The sequence below is a fragment of the Petromyzon marinus genome, chromosome 9, assembly GCF_048934315.1.
Source record: "Petromyzon marinus isolate PM22_M1 ecotype Great Lakes invasive population chromosome 9, UKy_Petmar_22M1.pri1.0, whole genome shotgun sequence".
Lineage (NCBI taxonomy): Eukaryota > Metazoa > Chordata > Hyperoartia > Petromyzontiformes > Petromyzontidae > Petromyzon > Petromyzon marinus.
Window position 1 is genome coordinate 11,944,653 of NC_133675.1, and position 17,616 is coordinate 11,962,268.

The following is a 17,616-nucleotide window of genomic DNA, read 5'->3' on the forward strand; positions in this document are numbered from 1 at the left end:
CCTGGTGCCACACTGCCATGAGCTCCCCGTACCCACTCCTCTGGAGAGAGAGCAGTCGTCTTTAGAAGAGAGCAGCAGACGTAGATCCAGATGACAATTTCAGAGGTGGAGCTGAGGAGAGAAACCCATACTACCCAACCAAAAGACCTCAACGACTTCATCAGAGATCTTGGTCTCACCAAGTCCAATGCCAAGCTTTTGACGTCTAGGCTCAAGCAATGGAACTTGTTGGATGAAAGTGTGCAAGTCGCAGATCAGATGGGCTCTGCTTCTGCCACAATGTGACCAGTCTGTTTGAGGCAACCGAAATCGCCTGTAACCAGAACGAGTGGCACCTCTTCATTGACAGCTCATCCAGGAGCCTCAAAGCTGTGCTGCTCCATAATGGTAACCCGTCTCTTCCCCTGGCTCACTCAGTGCACCTCAAAGAGGAATACAACACCATCAAGACCTTGCTGGGCGCCTTGAAGTATGATTAGTATGGCTGGGAGGTCATCAGAGACTTCAAAATAGTGGCATTCTTAATGGGTCTCCAAGGCGGTTTTACCAAGTTTCCCTGCTATCTTTGCCTTTTGGACAGCAGGGACACCAAGGCGCACTACCACAGGCGGGACTGGCCACAGCGTACAGAGTTCCCTGTGGGGAGGAATAACGTCAATTGGGAGCCACTGGTGGACCCCCGGAAGGTGCTGATACCACCACTGCACATCAAATTGGGCCTTATAAAACAATTTGTCAGAGCTGTAGATAAGGAGTCGGCAGCCTTCAAGTACCTTCAAGACTTCTTCCCTAAGCTGTCTGAGGCCAAGGTCGGACCACAGATAATGAGGATCCTGGAGTGCAATAAATTCCTCAAGAAGCTCACTAGTAAGGAGAAAGCGGCTTGGGACAGCTTTGTTGCAGTGGTTCGTCGCTTCCTGGGCAATCACAAAGTCAAAAACTATGTGGAGCTGGTTGAGACTGGTGAAGGACTACGGCACAATGGGCTGTAGGATGTCCCTCAAAGTCCATATCCTTGATGCTCATCTTGATACATTCAAGGATAACATGGGAGCGTACTCGGAGGAGCAAGGCGAGCGCTTCCACCAGGATATACTGGCCTTTGAACGCCGCTACCAAGGACAGTATAACGAGAACATGATGGGAGACTACATTTGGGGGCTGATTCGTGAAAGTGATTTAAAGTGAAATCGTAAATCTCGAAAAACTATTCACTTCTAAATCTTTTGTAGTAAATTTTGTATTACTTAAGTATAAATACATGTTAATTTTTATTCATATGTTGTTTTTTTCTGACTTTATGTGAATGAGAAGACACAAATTCGCCCGTGTTCTCATTGAAAATAGGTAAATTTAAAAGTATCAATGTCCTGGTCACAAAAGCAAAGTTTGTGGGGAATAATAGCCATTTTCTATACTTTTTAGGCATAAGCGATTCCGAAATAACACTTACTACCCAGGAACAAAAATTGTGTGACATAGTGTAATGTTTAAGGTAGTACAATAAAATATTACTAGGTATTGTCTATTGAATGATTTCAGCGTATTGAGATGCAGATGTATTTGCATGCTAATTCAATCCAACGTGTATTGTTAAATTTTGATTTAAAGCTTTCGTGACTGCAGGGATTCATATTCTTGGTTTTATACTTTTATTATTTTATTGTTTCCCTTCTATGTGACTTTACCGAAAGAACCAAGAATATGTGTATTGTTACGTTTATAATTATGCATTTAGTGTTTTTTGTAAGGTTTTTATTTAGATTGGAATAAATATTTTTTCTCTAATGGCCCTAACAGACCGCTTTAAAATGCACATAACTCAAAGGTGGATTAATTAGACGTTTTCCACCTTTGAGGGACTTTCTGTTGGCACTCATGGTGGGTAGCCTATTAAAACCAAATACAACAACACTTTGAAGTTTAATTGACACAACACTTTTTTAATTCTCTGAATTTATTTAGTCTGCTGGCAAAAGGCTTCCCTCGCCCCATTCCAGCCTTTCCGTGACTGCTCGTGCCCGGTAGCGGCCTCTGAATTATTTGATTTTATCTTGACACCTCGACCACTGCCTTTCTCTGCTTCTTTTGCCTTCTCCCGGTGTCCACTCTTAATTAATTTTATTCATCTCTCATCAATTTGTTCTCATCGTGTCGTGTCCTGCCCATTCTTGCTTGACTTCTTTTGCTTAAAGAACAGCATTAGTGACCTTTATACTTTGCATAATTTGTTGTCCTTTCAGCTATCTCTATGACTTTTCACATCTTTCCACTGATATCTGGCTACCTTGTGGCTTTTTTAAAACTTGTTTCTGAGTTAATGACCATGTCTGGCGATCTGTAAATTAAAAATGACAAAATGCACATATACAGCTGGACTATATTCGAAATTTTTGTTCTTTTCAGGCGTGCAAATTTATTTTAAAAACCAAATTTACCCCCATTAATAAACAGGGGGAAAAAAACAAAATCTTGAACCACATTTTTCAAAGAGCAAACGCAAATGCAGACAACTGCCAGTGGTTTCCAATCGAGTGGTGGCTTCCCGTCAATAAACATTTCCCTTTTTCCGTTAACGTCGGTGTCCCATTGTGCTGCTGATCGCCGAGGCGTTGTATTGGGTACGCAGCGGGGCTAGGGCCTGCAAATTGTGTTTGCTGATCACGCACTGAATGTATGGTCAACTCGTGATCCACGATGAGTCTGTGGGGGGGGGGCAACGATTGTTGCTGATGGTCGAAGCATGCACCGGGCCCATGCGCAGGGCTGGACATTGCACGAAGAAAGTTTCATGAATGTTTTAAAAACATTCTTAGAAAACCACAGGTTTATGAAGTGTGTGCCAATGATAAGAATGTGATTATAACTGCCTTTGCCGCATCTTGCTGTACGATTTGGAGTAACCGACTGTTGAACATTAACTCGCTAGTGTTGCTTTAGAGTTTTTCTAGGATGATTGCTGTCCAGTGACCCAGTGGTGAACACACTGAGCCCCTGAACCCGTTGACCTCAGTTCTATTCCTACCCATGCCTAATATCGGCTGCAAGTGATATTTGAACAGGTCCCGGGCCCATCATTCCACCAATCGGCACTGACCAGTGTGGTAATGTATGGTGAAACAACCCTCATAGCCAACAAGGTTTGGGGAGGCCTTCATCCAGCAGTGGATTTACAAAGGACAATGAATAGATAAAGGTTCCTTATGTGCATGTGTGCTTGTTTATGTGCGCTCTTACTTGGCTGTGGTTAGCGGTGGCACAGTGGTTAGCGCATTTCACTACTCACCTGGTGATTCGAGTTCGATTGCCGCTCACGACCAACGCCAGTGACGATTTTCTGAACCGGTCCTGTGCCTCCCCTAGGTCGACTCAGCCTCAGATTAGTACCTGGCACGGTGTGTAAATATCGCCACCAAGGGAAACAAAGGCGGTCAGGCGTAGTGCTTGCCACCTACCCCCTCGTGTACCGTCCCAGCCTGCATAGATGCTTGCTAACAGTACTTTCCCTAAAAGTATGTTTTGGCTATACGGTGGGTCTTTGTCTTGTCTTTGTCTTACTTGGCTTTCCTGTGACAGCTGTGACACTGGAGTGAAGGAGGGAGATCTCTTCATGTCCTTTAAGAGCATGTTCCAAGACGTGAGGGATGCAGTGGACTGGGTCCACATCATGGTAATACACTCAGGTCCCATACATTTGACCAAACAGGAGGTGCGTAAGTTGGTATTGTCCATTTCCTTGACCCGAAGTGTTGTGATGTGTCAATGGGTAAATGGGCTGGCACAGCACTGCGCTGTGAATTTGGCACGGGGTTAAGAAGGGCAGCCATCGTGACGTCAATCTGTACACTGTAGGCACGCGGCATCACTGCATCATCCACTGTGCATATCAACCCTTCATTGTGTGTGACGTCAGCAGCGCAGCTTGGCTTTTGCGGTGCAAAAAAACCCAACGTGATGGCTCCTGAGCCGTGCTGGTCTGGCATGTCAATGGCCCGGGCGCGGCTCGGCCATTCAGTGCAAACAAGAGGGACACCGAGCTATGAAACTGTGAGGTATGGCAGCTGGAGGCCACAGTTGGCTGCCTTTCAAGGTCACAAACACGCCAAAGGTTTTTCTGGCAGCCCGTCAGCATTAGGAGGGGAGGGAGGCAGAGGGAGAGAGTTTCAGCCCCCTTTATGAATTAACACGGTTAAGTCAAAAAATTGTTGGCATATTTACCGCCAGTCGCAGTTTTTTCTTTAAAATTTGAGGTTCAGCATACCCTTAACTATTAAAACGGGCCCATGTGCGTTATAGATATACAGCTAGAACGTAATGCATAAAATAAGGTAATATAATTACTCTATTTTGTTTGTTATTAACGTTCGTTTAAAGTTCGTTTGACATTCACTCTGTGGTTGCCCCTCCCCTTGAATTTCCATATGGTTCACCTTTAAACAAGGGTTGTATTCCAGTTTGCACTGATACTATGTAACAACAACAGGAAAATATGCACGAGTATGGTGCAGGTTTAATGCATTAAAAGTGTATTTATGGTGGCCATGATCATTAAGATGCATTCACAGAGGCGTGTAACCCTCAGGATATTTATTTTTAACTGATTAAATTATGTATTAAAATGTTCAGCCTGGTCACAGATAATATTGACCTGCAGTGACAGATTATCTTGGGAAACTTTCTTACAGCAGGGAAATATATAAAACATTTCAGGTCAAGCACACATTTCCTGCGGAGCAAATGCGTGCTTGACATTCACACAGTTTAAAGCATTTAATTAATTATTTAAACCCCAATTTTCCGTGCGGTTATATTTTCTCTGTGGTGCTAACTGCACTTCATATCCGATGCTATTGTGCAGATAATAAGACAATTACAGACAAGAATACAATCTCTTTTAAGAATAAATCTTGACTTAAAGCTTTCGTGACTGCAGGAATTCATATTCTTTAGGTCTTTCGGTAAAGTCACGTCGTAGTTTTTTGTTATTAATTTGTTTTGTTCTACGTGACTTTACCGAAAGACCCAAAGAACATATATAAAGAATACTTTCCTGGATTTTCTGAATTCTCCACTAGGGGGCGAGAACAGGTTATTCGACCACTGGTCTGAACCCTACCCACCCCTCTCCCCAATGCCTCCAAATTTAAATAATTTATTCTGGGTTTTGTTTGCATTGTGGCCAATGGGAGCGCCTCCAGTGATTGCGGGTGGTGTTCACCCATCAGATAAACATATATGAATACAAAAGTAATGTAATTCTTGTACACGAGATTCAATGCATGTAACATTTCTCGCAAAATGCTTAATTGGGAAAACAGCTACCCCTACTGCGAAAACCGAATCTCCTGACAAAGTCTTGAAACTGAATTCGGCTTTCCTTGGTAAACAAGTATAATCATAAATCCCTGCATTTGCATGTATTGTTTAATTAGCTGTGTTTGCTCGGCATGCAATGATTTATCTGCCGAGCGAAATTATTTTTCGTTTTTCAGGGTCACAATATCGATTCAAGAATAAATTCTTTACATCTCAAATGTAATCTAGTGTTTGTATTGTTGCTCGTTTTATCGTCTCATTTGTACAGTTAAATCCATTATAATGTATATTAAACACATGAATATCATTTGCATATGATACAAACCATGCATTCTTACCTTGAAGATTTCATGTCTATACTCAAAAAATGAATTTTTTTGTACGTGCGAGATGCGTTATGTCGTCATAGTTATCAACATTTCCGACAGTTTAATCGTTGCAAATCATAAACGTGATCATTTTACATTGTCACAGTCAATACTAAATTTGATTCTTGGTCTAATATACCAATATTTTAACTTTACTTCATTGACTGATTAAAATGTGTAAGCTGTTCTTTTATAAAAATCGGTGTTAACACAGGTGTGGCTTTTATTCAACAGGGGACACTGAAAGAAAAAACACTTGAAAATGTGGAAAAGTACGTGGCGAAAGAGGTAAGACGATTTACTCACACTTTTAGAAAAGCACAAGTAAAGATATTAATAGCAATGCACTTAATGTCACTTAATGCCAAGCTAGTTGTAATTACTGGCGAAACGTCGTGCTCAAGATTGTAAATGTTGTGGCCTTGCTCGCCAACACACGCTGTGCTGTACTAGTAACGAATTGGCATGTTCTGTTTACGTGACACACCTTTTTAATTGGCTGTGTCGTGTGGTGGCGGGTTTAACGACATATTTACGCGATCTAACCCAAAAAATACCTGTATTGTCATGTCTATATTGGATAATTCCCTATGGCATTCTGTGGTATGTGGTTAAAGATCATATGACTTCAATTTTCCAGGTCAGTGGCACGCATCTCTCTGCTATCAAGAAGGTCCATTGCTAAAATGTCACGTTTTATTTTATGGATTTATTAATTAGTTTAACACGTAGGCTTTCGCGACCAATATTATTCATAATAACGGTTTTTGGGTTAGATCGCGTTTATTTATAAATGTGTCGTAACCCTCCACCACCCGACACGGCCAATCAGCAAAAAAAGTGTCACGTTGACAAAAGACAAATAATTCACTACTTTAGCCCACCAGTGTGTTGAAGAGTGAATCCACATTTACAGTTTGAGTACGACGTTTCGCTGGTAAATACTTCCAGCATCATCGGGCAATTCGCCAGAATGGTAAAGCCCTCGCTTGCTCCCGGTTTTATATGGAAGTATTTACCAGCGAAACGTCGTACTCGAACTGTAAATGTGGATACACTCTTCAACACACCGGTGGGCGAAAGTAGTGAATTATTTGTCTTTTGTCAACGTGACACTTTTTTTGCTGATTGGCCGTGTCGGGTGGTGGAGGGTTACGACACATTTATAAATAAACGCGATCTAACCCAAAAACCGTTATTATGGATTTATTATTGATGAACGAAGCAATAAGTAGTCCATTACGAACTTTTTACGTGAAAATTGCTTCAAAACTTGCCCCACATGATTTTGACTTCGCTATGTCGGAATGAATGGACCAATTGCCTCGCGATGTGATCGCGACAGCTCTCGCCGACCTATCTATTATTTCACTGTTGCTGGAAGAGGGATTTTGGTTGGGAATCTTTGCCCCACCACCAGCCCCACCTCCCACCACCTCCTACAGAGGACGCAACCACCGCCAGTCCCCCTCCATAACTCAAATCAGCCGAGGAGGGAAGGGGCGGAGCCTAAAGAGAAAGAGGCGGGGCCTAGAGGGGAAGGGGTGGGGTCTATAGAGGTTCAACTTCCCTGTTGATTTTTTTTTAATTTCAGATGTTCACACATCAGATAAATGAATATGAATACAAAATTACGTAATTCTTGTACACGAGTTTCAATGCATTTGCAGTGACATTGAATGAGTCACTGTAGCGCGTGCCGCTGGGAGATTGGTCGATAATAGAATTAGGGGTAACAGCCCATTCTACCAGTTGGACCTGTGGGCAAGGAATGGAGCCCTCTGGGGGATCCAGAGGAGTGCGGGGCCGAGGGCGGTGCCTGGCCACGCTGTTCAGGATAAAAGGCGAGCTCCGACTCACAGTCGGGGCGGCTGCGTTCTGGAGTGGAACGCGTCGTGTCGTCGTCATTATGATATTCGCCCTCTTTGTGATATTCGCCCTCTTTGTGATATTCGCCCTCTTTGTGATATTCGCCCTCTTCGAGCTATGGGTCTGGCAGTATGTTGGCTGTCCCGACCCAATATGTAGTTATCCCCTAAGGCTGTGAAGGCTGTAATAAAAGAGAGAGAGAGTACCTCCTACTCGTGTCTGTGAATTAGCACACTACACATTTAAAATTAATCACAAAATGCTTCATTGGGAAAACAGCCATCCCCTACCGCAGCACATACATTTAGTGCTACAAATGTGGCCACAGGCTAATTAGCCATATCGTGATATCTATTGCTTCTCTCAGCCATTACATGTTGCCATTGCAGAGATATATCTGTTAATCCCTGAATATTATGTAATATTGCTGTTTGAGCACAATTAATTGTTCGTGGACAGCAGTGATGAATTGCACTTGGTTGTGTGACTCAGCAGGCCAAGGGTCCCACCAATTGATGCATCGTTATCCCTCTTGGTATTTAATGCACCCAAGTATTAAGTTTAACACTCGGATGACCTCGGGGGGAGGCGGGGGGAGGCCTTTATTGAGTACAGAGGTAATAAACCATTGATTACAGGCCCTTCCCTGGTAAAGGGCGAGAACAATTCAAGATAGTCAAATTGTGTTCTTTCAGACTATTTGTAGCAACAAAGTACATCAAAATACAATTAAAAAATTAAGTACTCTCGTGTATGCAAGAGCACGGGGGTTTGTAAATAAATCAATTAATACTGGTAGGAACCTCCTGCTTACACCAGCCCACAGGGGATTATTGTGTCCGTCCGTCGTGCATCCAAAAATGGGAGGGGTGGGGCTGGGTGGAAAGGGGAGGGTGGGGAGGGGCTGGGTGGGGGTGGGAGGGGTAGGAGGGGTGGGGCTGGGTGGGGAGGGGCTGGTCACCCCGTGGTGCCCTTATAAAACTCAACGTTTAACCTACTCACGCCGGCTTGTGCCCGCCCTCACAGTCGGGCATATTGTGCGGAATACACCACGTGGTGCCGCCGTTGACCCTGGCCACTGACCGAGCAACCCAACGTTCCTACCAGCTCCCTCTGCAGGAGAACGTGTTTACTATTATATTTTTTACACATTCGCGTAAAACAACGTGGTGGGGGCAACATGTTCCTGCTGAGAGCCCCGATTGAGCGAGCATCATCCCTGAGTGCAACACTATTTAAATGCAGCGTGCATCTTCATACCTGTCCATCTCTTATCAGTGCCCTACCTTATGACAGACCGATTCAGACCTTATTGATCACCCCGTGCCCCTTATATATCTCAACGTTCATCCTACAAAGTCCCATCACAAGAGAGAAACACAAACAAATATATGTTTTTACCCGTATTGAAACAGCTGTACGCTCTATGGACCTGAAAACTAAATTTCCCTGTACAAGAATACGGGTAAACCGTATGGGTTGACAGGTATGTATCCTGTATTTAACACAGAGATGTATATGGTCACTGTTATAAAACAATACAATAGAAATATTAACTTTATTCAAAGTGCATTATGATTTGGCATGATGATATGTAAAAAAAACTACAGCATAACAAAATAAAAACATGTTCGTAAAACATCTTTCGCATTTAATATTTTTCAGCCAAAACTGCCACTTCTTTTGAGTAGGATGCAAGAGGTGGCGAAGGTCTTCCTGGCAACAAACAGTGACTATAATTACACTGACGTAAGTTAACAGCAAATAACACTGCACGGAGTTAGTATTCTGCACTTGTTACGTAACTTCCATTCTGGAATCCCATCATGCAAATCTGGTCTTGGACTCTGTTCACTGACTTCCCATTAATTTTAGAGCGGAGTTTACGATTCTTCTGACATATAATACTCTCCAAAGTGGATAAACAGATTTTCTCGCAGATTTACTGACCCCATATGTGTGACTCTCTGTGTTGTATTGCATTATATTTCTAAGTTTACTAGGTTTGTTTTCTCTTTCATTTGTACCTGATGATGATTGCTTGTGTTGCAATAGAAACGTTGTATGATTTTATTTAGTTTATTTATTTATATTTTCTACGTGACTTTACCGAAAGAACCAAAGATTAAGTGTTAAGATCTTAAAACACCAAACTGAAACCTTTTACAAGGAATCATGTCTGCATGAACCACAATGCTTGTGGTCAGAATGCAAACAAAAAACATACTCTGATAATATATGCATTGTCCTTGAAACTGATTGGTCCACACCAGAGACAGCTTTCTTTTGAGCCTCGTCTCAAAACGGTGTTAGACCAGAGGACACCAAAAGGCGTCCTCTGGCCTAACAGTGCCTTGAGTACCTTACAGAAAAGCGCTTTATAAATAGAATTTAATATTATTGGAAATGGCTAATATCAGTGGTGAGTGATATCTGAATTGGCGCTTGACTCCACCTTCAGCAAACGGCAGTGACCAGTATGGTGAAGTATGACAAAACAACTGGTCATACTGCCATGACAGTAGATTTGGCAAATGGCTTTACATTATTATTACATGTAAAACACTCGCACAAACAAGTACAGTATATTATAATGCTCTGCAGATTTGATTCTAACCAGGACAAAAATAATGGTAATTCAGGAATTGTGCCTTTTGTCAAATTGAGCTAAAAAAAGCATGGGTTAATGTTAAAAAAATGTTCTGTGTGGCTGACTAGAGTGATTTTTTTAGAGATGTAGTCAAGAACACGGTGGAGTGTTTGCTAATGCATCTTTGTTTAATGTATTACAAAACCAGATCAAAGCTGAGAATGAATCTTGAGATTTATTTCTTGAAAAGAATCATCATTCCTGAGGTTTACTCCTTTTCCCCTGTGACTTTTGCATGGGACTCATATGAGGTCAATGGTGCAATTTGGACTTAAGCATTTTCTTTCACAATGATGATTGCATGATTACCACCAATCAATCACACTGGCCGATACGACACAGCAAACTTGTGCAAGTCGGATATATACTAAGCTCGAAGTGTTGCAACGTTGTGTGGTAAACATTGGTGGGGTAAGGTTGACAAATCGTTTCATTGGACTTGCATTGATTAGGGGCATTTTCCTGTGACATTCGCAGGGATTATGTTTGATTTGAAATGATATAATCATATGAACAATATCATTTTACAAATATGTATATACTTATAACATCATTGTGAATGTAAATCTTTAAATAGTGGACAATACCTGTATGAAATTGTGTTCAAAGTTCATGATTAAAAAAAAACATCAACATTCATCAGAATTGCCAGTATAAGGAGTACATGGTGGTCAGCCAACATATGTCTAAATGATTGCTTCTCACTCGGCAATGCTTTATTTTGGTCTCCTGGTACATTACAGAACTCATGTCCATACTGTATATCAATGAAAATGCATCGTGTTGTAAAAGATGTCATCATTTGCATTTGTTTTTTTACAGAAAATTATGACATACTTATTTGACTTGCCGCATGGCCCACAGGTAAGAGGCTAATTTCCAACATTGAAACCGATAATTCAGATAAGTGTTTTTTTATAGTTGCCATGTTACTGATTCAATCGCATTTTATTTTATGAATACAAAACGAAAAAGAAAAAAAGTCAAATTGATGGTGTTTAAATAATTTGTTTCAGGTTGCAGGCATTGCAATACTTTTAAAATTATGAACACACACTGATGGCTTGACTAAAAATACATACAGTAGTTCTATCTTTGTGCATCTGAAGATATTGAACATTTTATCAAATGTATTTAACATACTTTATTATTTTGCCTCATTCTGTAAACTGCTGCCTTTGGTAGAAGGGACAGCACGAAAATTAGTTTCATTGTATCTTACATCTACAAACTATTTTTCTATTTTCCTTCCCTTTCCATTATAGTGCATGCCAATGAGAAGTGGCACGTAGATATTGTACAGTAGTTTTCATTCCTGTACTTTCTTAAAAAGAAAACGGATATATAATAGAAACAGCTCTTCCACTTGTGGTTAATCTCCCCAATGGTTCCTTTCGACCCCTTCCTGAACTGCTTTAGTTGCAGTTCGAGGAGGGGAGGTCAATCGCCAATTGCTGTTTTGCTATTTTCGCCGTGTCACGACCCCAGCCGGGGCGCCAGCACCGGCCATGGCAGTCGTACTTTGACCTCATCATCGTGGATGCCCGCAAGCCACTCTTCTTTGGCGAGGGAACTGTGCTTCGACAGGTGGACACGGTGCGACATCTCCACCGCACGCGGAATCTCACCTCTTGAGCTTTCATCTTTGAGTGCACATTTCTCTCAGTTACTGTCACAAGGCCAAAGCCGTTTGGTGTGCAGTAACAACAAAAAAAAAAAAACCCTTATTTTGTTGCCATAATCTTTGTCGTTGTCATCGTCAGTCGTGCTCACTCCACTACGGAATGAACGCCTCAAATCACCAAAGCCTCTCAATATTTTGCCATGTAATAATTCACCCAGAACCTGTACACAAACCAATTTCATTTCTACATCTCCTCGACGGACGTTCTCTGAGTTGCGTTTCATCCTTGGCCGCCGCTCCGTTTTTATTAACAACCATCGGCCATCGTCCCTTCGAGCGACGTGTCCTCCCCAAGCCCACTTACTTTTCTTCTAGTTTAAATGATGTTATTAACATGCATATGATCTCCAATCCATGTGTTTCTTTTTCTGTCTCTCAATGCAATTCCAAGAATGCATCTCTCAATGCTTATTTGTGCACTTTTAAGGTGTTTCCGTATATTTTCCATGAATGACCATACTTTAGACCATACGTCATCGTAGGAAGCACACAATTATATAATGATAACCATTGTACAAGTCTTTTTTATTGTTTTATTGTTTTATATTTGTATTATTTTATTGTTTCCCTTCTACGTGACCTCACCGAAAGAACCAAGATTATAAGTCTTTTTTGTGAAGCACAATAATGAGTCATGATAGTAAGCATCTTTAAAATAAAAAAAATACTTGCATCTAGTATGCTGTCATTTGTTCACTTCCTTGGTTTGTTTATATTTGTAAACATGCTTTGTCTGGAAGGTCTCAGTGTAAAAATGCAATCCACATTAAGCTTGGTCACCCCACAACAAATTCTGCCATCTTTCATTGCAACCTACAGCATTGATTTATTTCTTGAAGTACGTAAATGTTTCACCTCCATTCCCTGAAAATGTATTGCTGACACATTCGATATTATTGATATCGTTTGTAAATATGGCAAAAGTACAATGCATTGGTCGTAAATAAATCCATACATTCGATAGAAGTAATATCTATAAATGTAGTAATATAGCTTGAGCGTTTTGCGGGTAAGCATTATTTTTTTTATTTAAAGGAAACTGGGCAACTGAAAATTGGAACTTTTACAGGACCTCTGCAACATGGGATCGTATATTCTGGAGGTGAGAATGCTTATTTCATCTGCCCCTTTACATTTGTGTTTTTATATGAAGTACTTTGATTTCACTTCAATCACATACAAGTGAGGGCCATTGTAAAGCCATACTATTTGTTGTAATGTGAAACCTAAATACTTGTGACGTCATTAATAGGAACATTATATTGTGTGAGGGTACCATAAACCAAAGCCCGGGCCTAGACATTTCCAAAAATTGTTCTGCATTACTGGATCAGGTGGTGCTCTTTTCTTAGTATTGCATTGTCCTACCACCAATTGTGTTTTACGCTGACGAGGTGTATTTTGCAGCAATAAAAGCAGAATTATGAAGCTAATCACGTATAGCAACTGAAACTCTATCACCAGAGCGTACACGCAATACACAATGAGTATCTGGAAAAAAACCTTGAACCTGGTGGATGAGTAACCTGATTTTATGATTTCTGTGTAAAATATATAATCATTGCATGACATCAATGTGCGTACACTATTTGCATTTTTTTTGCATGCCTTTTAACTTTGCCAGTGGTTGATTTCTCAAGTCTTTCACCAACGTTAGGCATTGAGATACATTTCTTGTGCACAAATGTGTGCAATTTTGTATATTATAATCGTGCCATAAAAATAGCAAGCTGCTGTTTCAGCTAACAGATAACAGACCTGTCATCCAATGCAAAGGATTGTGAATAACACTGATGGGGCCTTGTTCAGATCATTAAAGGATCTTAAACTACCAAACTTGCTTGCTGAGAGTCCAGTAAGTGGTCTGATTAATCCATCTGTGTGAACCTTTGAGTGTTAAAACATACGTTTACTTCAGCTACACTGGTTTTAATGTTGTTCCCAAAATGTAAAATACTATTTAAAAAGGAACTGAGCAAACGTTTTAAAGCAGGACTCGCCTCAAAAAGATTTGAGACTCGGTGACACTTTCCTGGACAAATACAATACATGAAACAAAATTACGTTAAAATGTCAAAGACGAGGTGTGGAAACCAGACGGGTTTGGAACCTATTTCTTTGTGACCCCTTCTGGATATGATGCAGGGTCATCAGACTTGGTGTGCGATCTCCTGGGCGTCAATGGGAAGGACATTCTCTACATTGGTGACCACATCTTTGGAGACATTCTCAAGTCCAAGAAACGACAGGGTTGGCGGACTTTCCTGGTCATTCCTGAACTTGCCCTGGAGCTTCACGTCTGGACAGATAAGAGCGGTCTGCTGCTTTTTACGCTATACTCGATATTGAGCATCTAACAACTTAATCGTTAGAGCAATGCCATGGATATTCACAATTTGAGGCTGTGATTCCATTTAAGATTTTTTTTTACTTTCTCATTGGCATGAGATGAAGCATTCGTTCGTAATTATTGCAGATAAATGCATCACTCTGTGTTAGACAACAGCCGAAGAACAAGATGTCACAGAATTACTTCTGAAGTATTTTCAAGTGATCTCAACTGCAGAGAACTGTTCATTGCATGGCAGCTAAACTGAAATGTTTAATTCACAGAACCGAAATGTAGCAAAATTAAGTGGAAACCCTTCAATAGTGTGATCTTTTTTTAAATAGCAGTTCATTTGTTACTGGGCTGGGAATAATTACTCGCTACACGTGATGAACATGTTTAATCACAAGTGGCTGAAACCCAGATTCAAACACGGGTTCTCAGTGGTGCTAACTCAATGCTCTAACCCTTCAGCTAACCAGCCCCTACTTTTACAATAAATCTTTGCACATTTCACGTTGGGTGAAATTTTTTTGAAATAAGCTTACCTTAAGGAGGGGGGGCATCTGTGGAATGCCACGGGAGTCTACGTGACACGAGAGGCCGTTTGAGTGTTTGAGTACTATCACTGTTTGTTGTTTCACTCCTGCCTCATAGCGCTGTTTGAGGAATTGCAGAGATTGGACATATACTTGGCCGATTTGTACAAGTAAGTTCAAAAAGTAATCTTACACACTTTCACCACCTTCGCTGTGTATAACTCTGCATACAATTGTTAGTTTTGGTCACGTACAATTACTGATTAAAATGTATATATATTTTACACATGTATTATATAGATCTAACAATATTCTGGTGTTTGTCACAATATAACTTTTGTTCACAACTCCTATTATCCACGGAAGTTGTAGGATCCACTTAAAGTCCCACTATATGCAACCCTATTTCTGTTATCCCTGGTTGTGGAACGGCTTCCTATTATCTGCTAGCTTTCACAGAAAAGAGAGATGCATCAGCAACTTCATCCTGTTCACAATTATCTGAAATTCCTTTCCTCCAGAAAAGTGGAGTAAACGTACGGATAACGTCGCAGAAAATAATGTGTGTTGCTCACATCACTTCAGATGAGAGGAGCTCAACTTGCTTGTTTACATGTTTATATGCAGAAAAATGCCCACTTGTCAGGCTCCCCACTCCCTTCTTTCACGTGCTGCCTTTTTATTCTCTGCTCGTAATCACAGGAATCTTGACAGCAGCAGCAATGAAAGGCCCGACATCAGCTCTCTGCAGAAGTGCATCAAGGTTGGTTGTAGGTGTTTTTTTACTTCTCCTCCTCCTTCTTCTTCTTCTTCACATGACGTGGGGATCTTTAAAGCAAGGGATGACGATAGGATTGTAGATGTTGGTCTCGGCCTGCTGATTATACACGCTGACATGGTGTAATGGTTAGCACACTCGATTGGATTCACAGGTTGCTAGTTCGATCGCCAAATGCGGCAGTTGAAAGAATCGGCGAGTTTCTTAAATCGCCTTCCTCCCCGCGACCCCCGCCGCCGCCACCTCTGTCTGCGGAGCAGTGTGACATGGGTTCAGCAGAGTCGATGGGCGAGTCGAGTGTGGTGGGGTGAAGTGTGCGTGGGTACTCCAGATGTCTGGCACAGCTTGGACGAGTAGGCCAAACACCCTTTGAGAAGGATCTATCTCTCAAGAGTTCACTTGAGTGGAAGCCCTTCTGCCGATGGTGACGTGAGCATGCAATTGCAGGCCTCCACCTTTACTCTCACTCATTAAATAGCTAGCAACATTTCGTATTCTATTATTAATTGTACATCAGTTCTTTCAGTTGACAGTTGTGTCTCCTTGTGATCCTCCGTAATGCACGAAAACTGTTGTTATGTTTCATTATTTATAGGGACAGTGAGTATTTTGCAAATACGGTCAATGTTGTTCCGTGTGAATCTTCTCACACCTTTCATCCCCCATGGGCCGGCCGGCTTATAAGAATATAATTAATGATTATTGACGGAGTGTACGTCATGTGAGCAAGGCCCAAACCCTTTGCATCGTCCCAATGGCCCCTTCCTCTTCTCTCTCCAGAAAGTGACACATGACATGGACATGTGCTACGGCATGATGGGCAGCCTTTTCCGAAGTGGGTCCAGGCAGACGCTTTTCGCGAGCCAAGTGATGCGCTACGCTGACATCTACGCTGCATCCTGCATCAACATGCTGCACTACCCATTCAGCTACCTCTTCCGTGCCCCACACGTGCTGGTGAGTTCGCTCGTTCGCACAACACCTGCTCAGCACTCCTAGGTCTTGGTTGCGCTCTTTGGGTGATCGGGCTTTTGTTAGCGTGGCACCAAAACTATGGAACGCCTTTCCGCTTGAAATCAGGCAATCCGAGTCGGTAGATGTATTTAAGTCTGCTTTTAAAACCCATCTCTTTAAAGTGGCCTTTCCTCTTTAGTTTGGTCGGTTTCCCTGGTTTCTGTTTTTGTTTCCTGCTTTTCATGCATTGCGCATTGGGATCCTAGGATGGAATACACATTGCACATTTTAATTCTTATTATTGTTACAAAAGCGAGCACAGCAAACTGGACACCTTTTTAAATTTATTTTCAGTAGTTTATAATTATGATCTAAATAAATGAATTAATTACATATACTCACAATTCCTGTGAGAGGCAAAGCGAACCCCTGCTCCCCCCTCCCAAATATAGAAGTCAAACTCCGCCTATGACTGGCTGCCGTGTCTTGTTTATCCCTACGCCACTGCTTCAAGATGATTTATTAACGTGCCAACTTATGATGTCACGTGTGTGATTGGTGATGCCGGTGTGATTTCAAATTCCAGACTGCAGCAGTCTCAAGACGAAACAAATAAAATGTACATTGTACCGCCACTAAAATGTCACTGGAACATTTGTTACACAATTTGTATACTTGAGCCTGGTTGTTGATTATTCTCGTTTTATATACTCTTTGGTCCTATTCGGTAAAGTCACGCAGGTAAAAAATAAAACAACAAAAATCACGACGTTTTGACCACAACACAAGTGGCCTTCGTCAGGTGAAGGGACCAGGCTGTCTCGAAGACTGCGCTGGAGTGAAGTCTTCGAGACAGTCTGGTCCCTTCACCTGATGAAGGCCGCTTGTGTTGTGGCCGAAACGTTGTGATTTTTGTTGTTTTACTTTTTACCTACGTGACTTTACCGAATAGAACCAAAGAGAATTGATCCTTGCAGTCACGAAAGCTTCAAATCTAGAATCTCGTTATATAATTAATCGCTTGACTGCAATGCACGTGGTATAACTCAACTCATACGCATGCACTCAACAGTTGGTAGGATTCCAAGACCACTATCTATCATATGAACCGGCATTGCCAATATTTTTC

General features: G+C 41.5%; 1 protein-coding gene across 4 annotated transcripts in view; it reads left to right on the forward strand.

Moving 5' to 3' along the window:
• The window catches only part of LOC116940516 (cytosolic purine 5'-nucleotidase-like), a 49,221-nt gene that overhangs the window by 24,191 nt on the left and 7,414 nt on the right, over nt 1–17,616 (forward strand). For 3 of the 4 annotated variants that reach the window (XM_032950432.2, XM_032950434.2, XM_032950436.2), the window contains 10 exons: nt 3,577–3,670; nt 5,919–5,972; nt 9,219–9,302; nt 11,026–11,067; nt 11,623–11,799; nt 12,923–12,989; nt 14,033–14,203; nt 14,874–14,925; nt 15,458–15,518; nt 16,314–16,490. In XM_032950432.2, coding sequence (XP_032806323.1) covers nt 3,577–3,670; nt 5,919–5,972; nt 9,219–9,302; nt 11,026–11,067; nt 11,623–11,799; nt 12,923–12,989; nt 14,033–14,203; nt 14,874–14,925; nt 15,458–15,518; nt 16,314–16,490 — 979 coding nt within the window. The remainder of the gene's footprint in view (nt 1–3,576; nt 3,671–5,918; nt 5,973–9,218; nt 9,303–11,025; nt 11,068–11,622; nt 11,800–12,922; nt 12,990–14,032; nt 14,204–14,873; nt 14,926–15,457; nt 15,519–16,313; nt 16,491–17,616) is intronic. The other variant, XM_032950435.2, reaches the window with a different exon arrangement.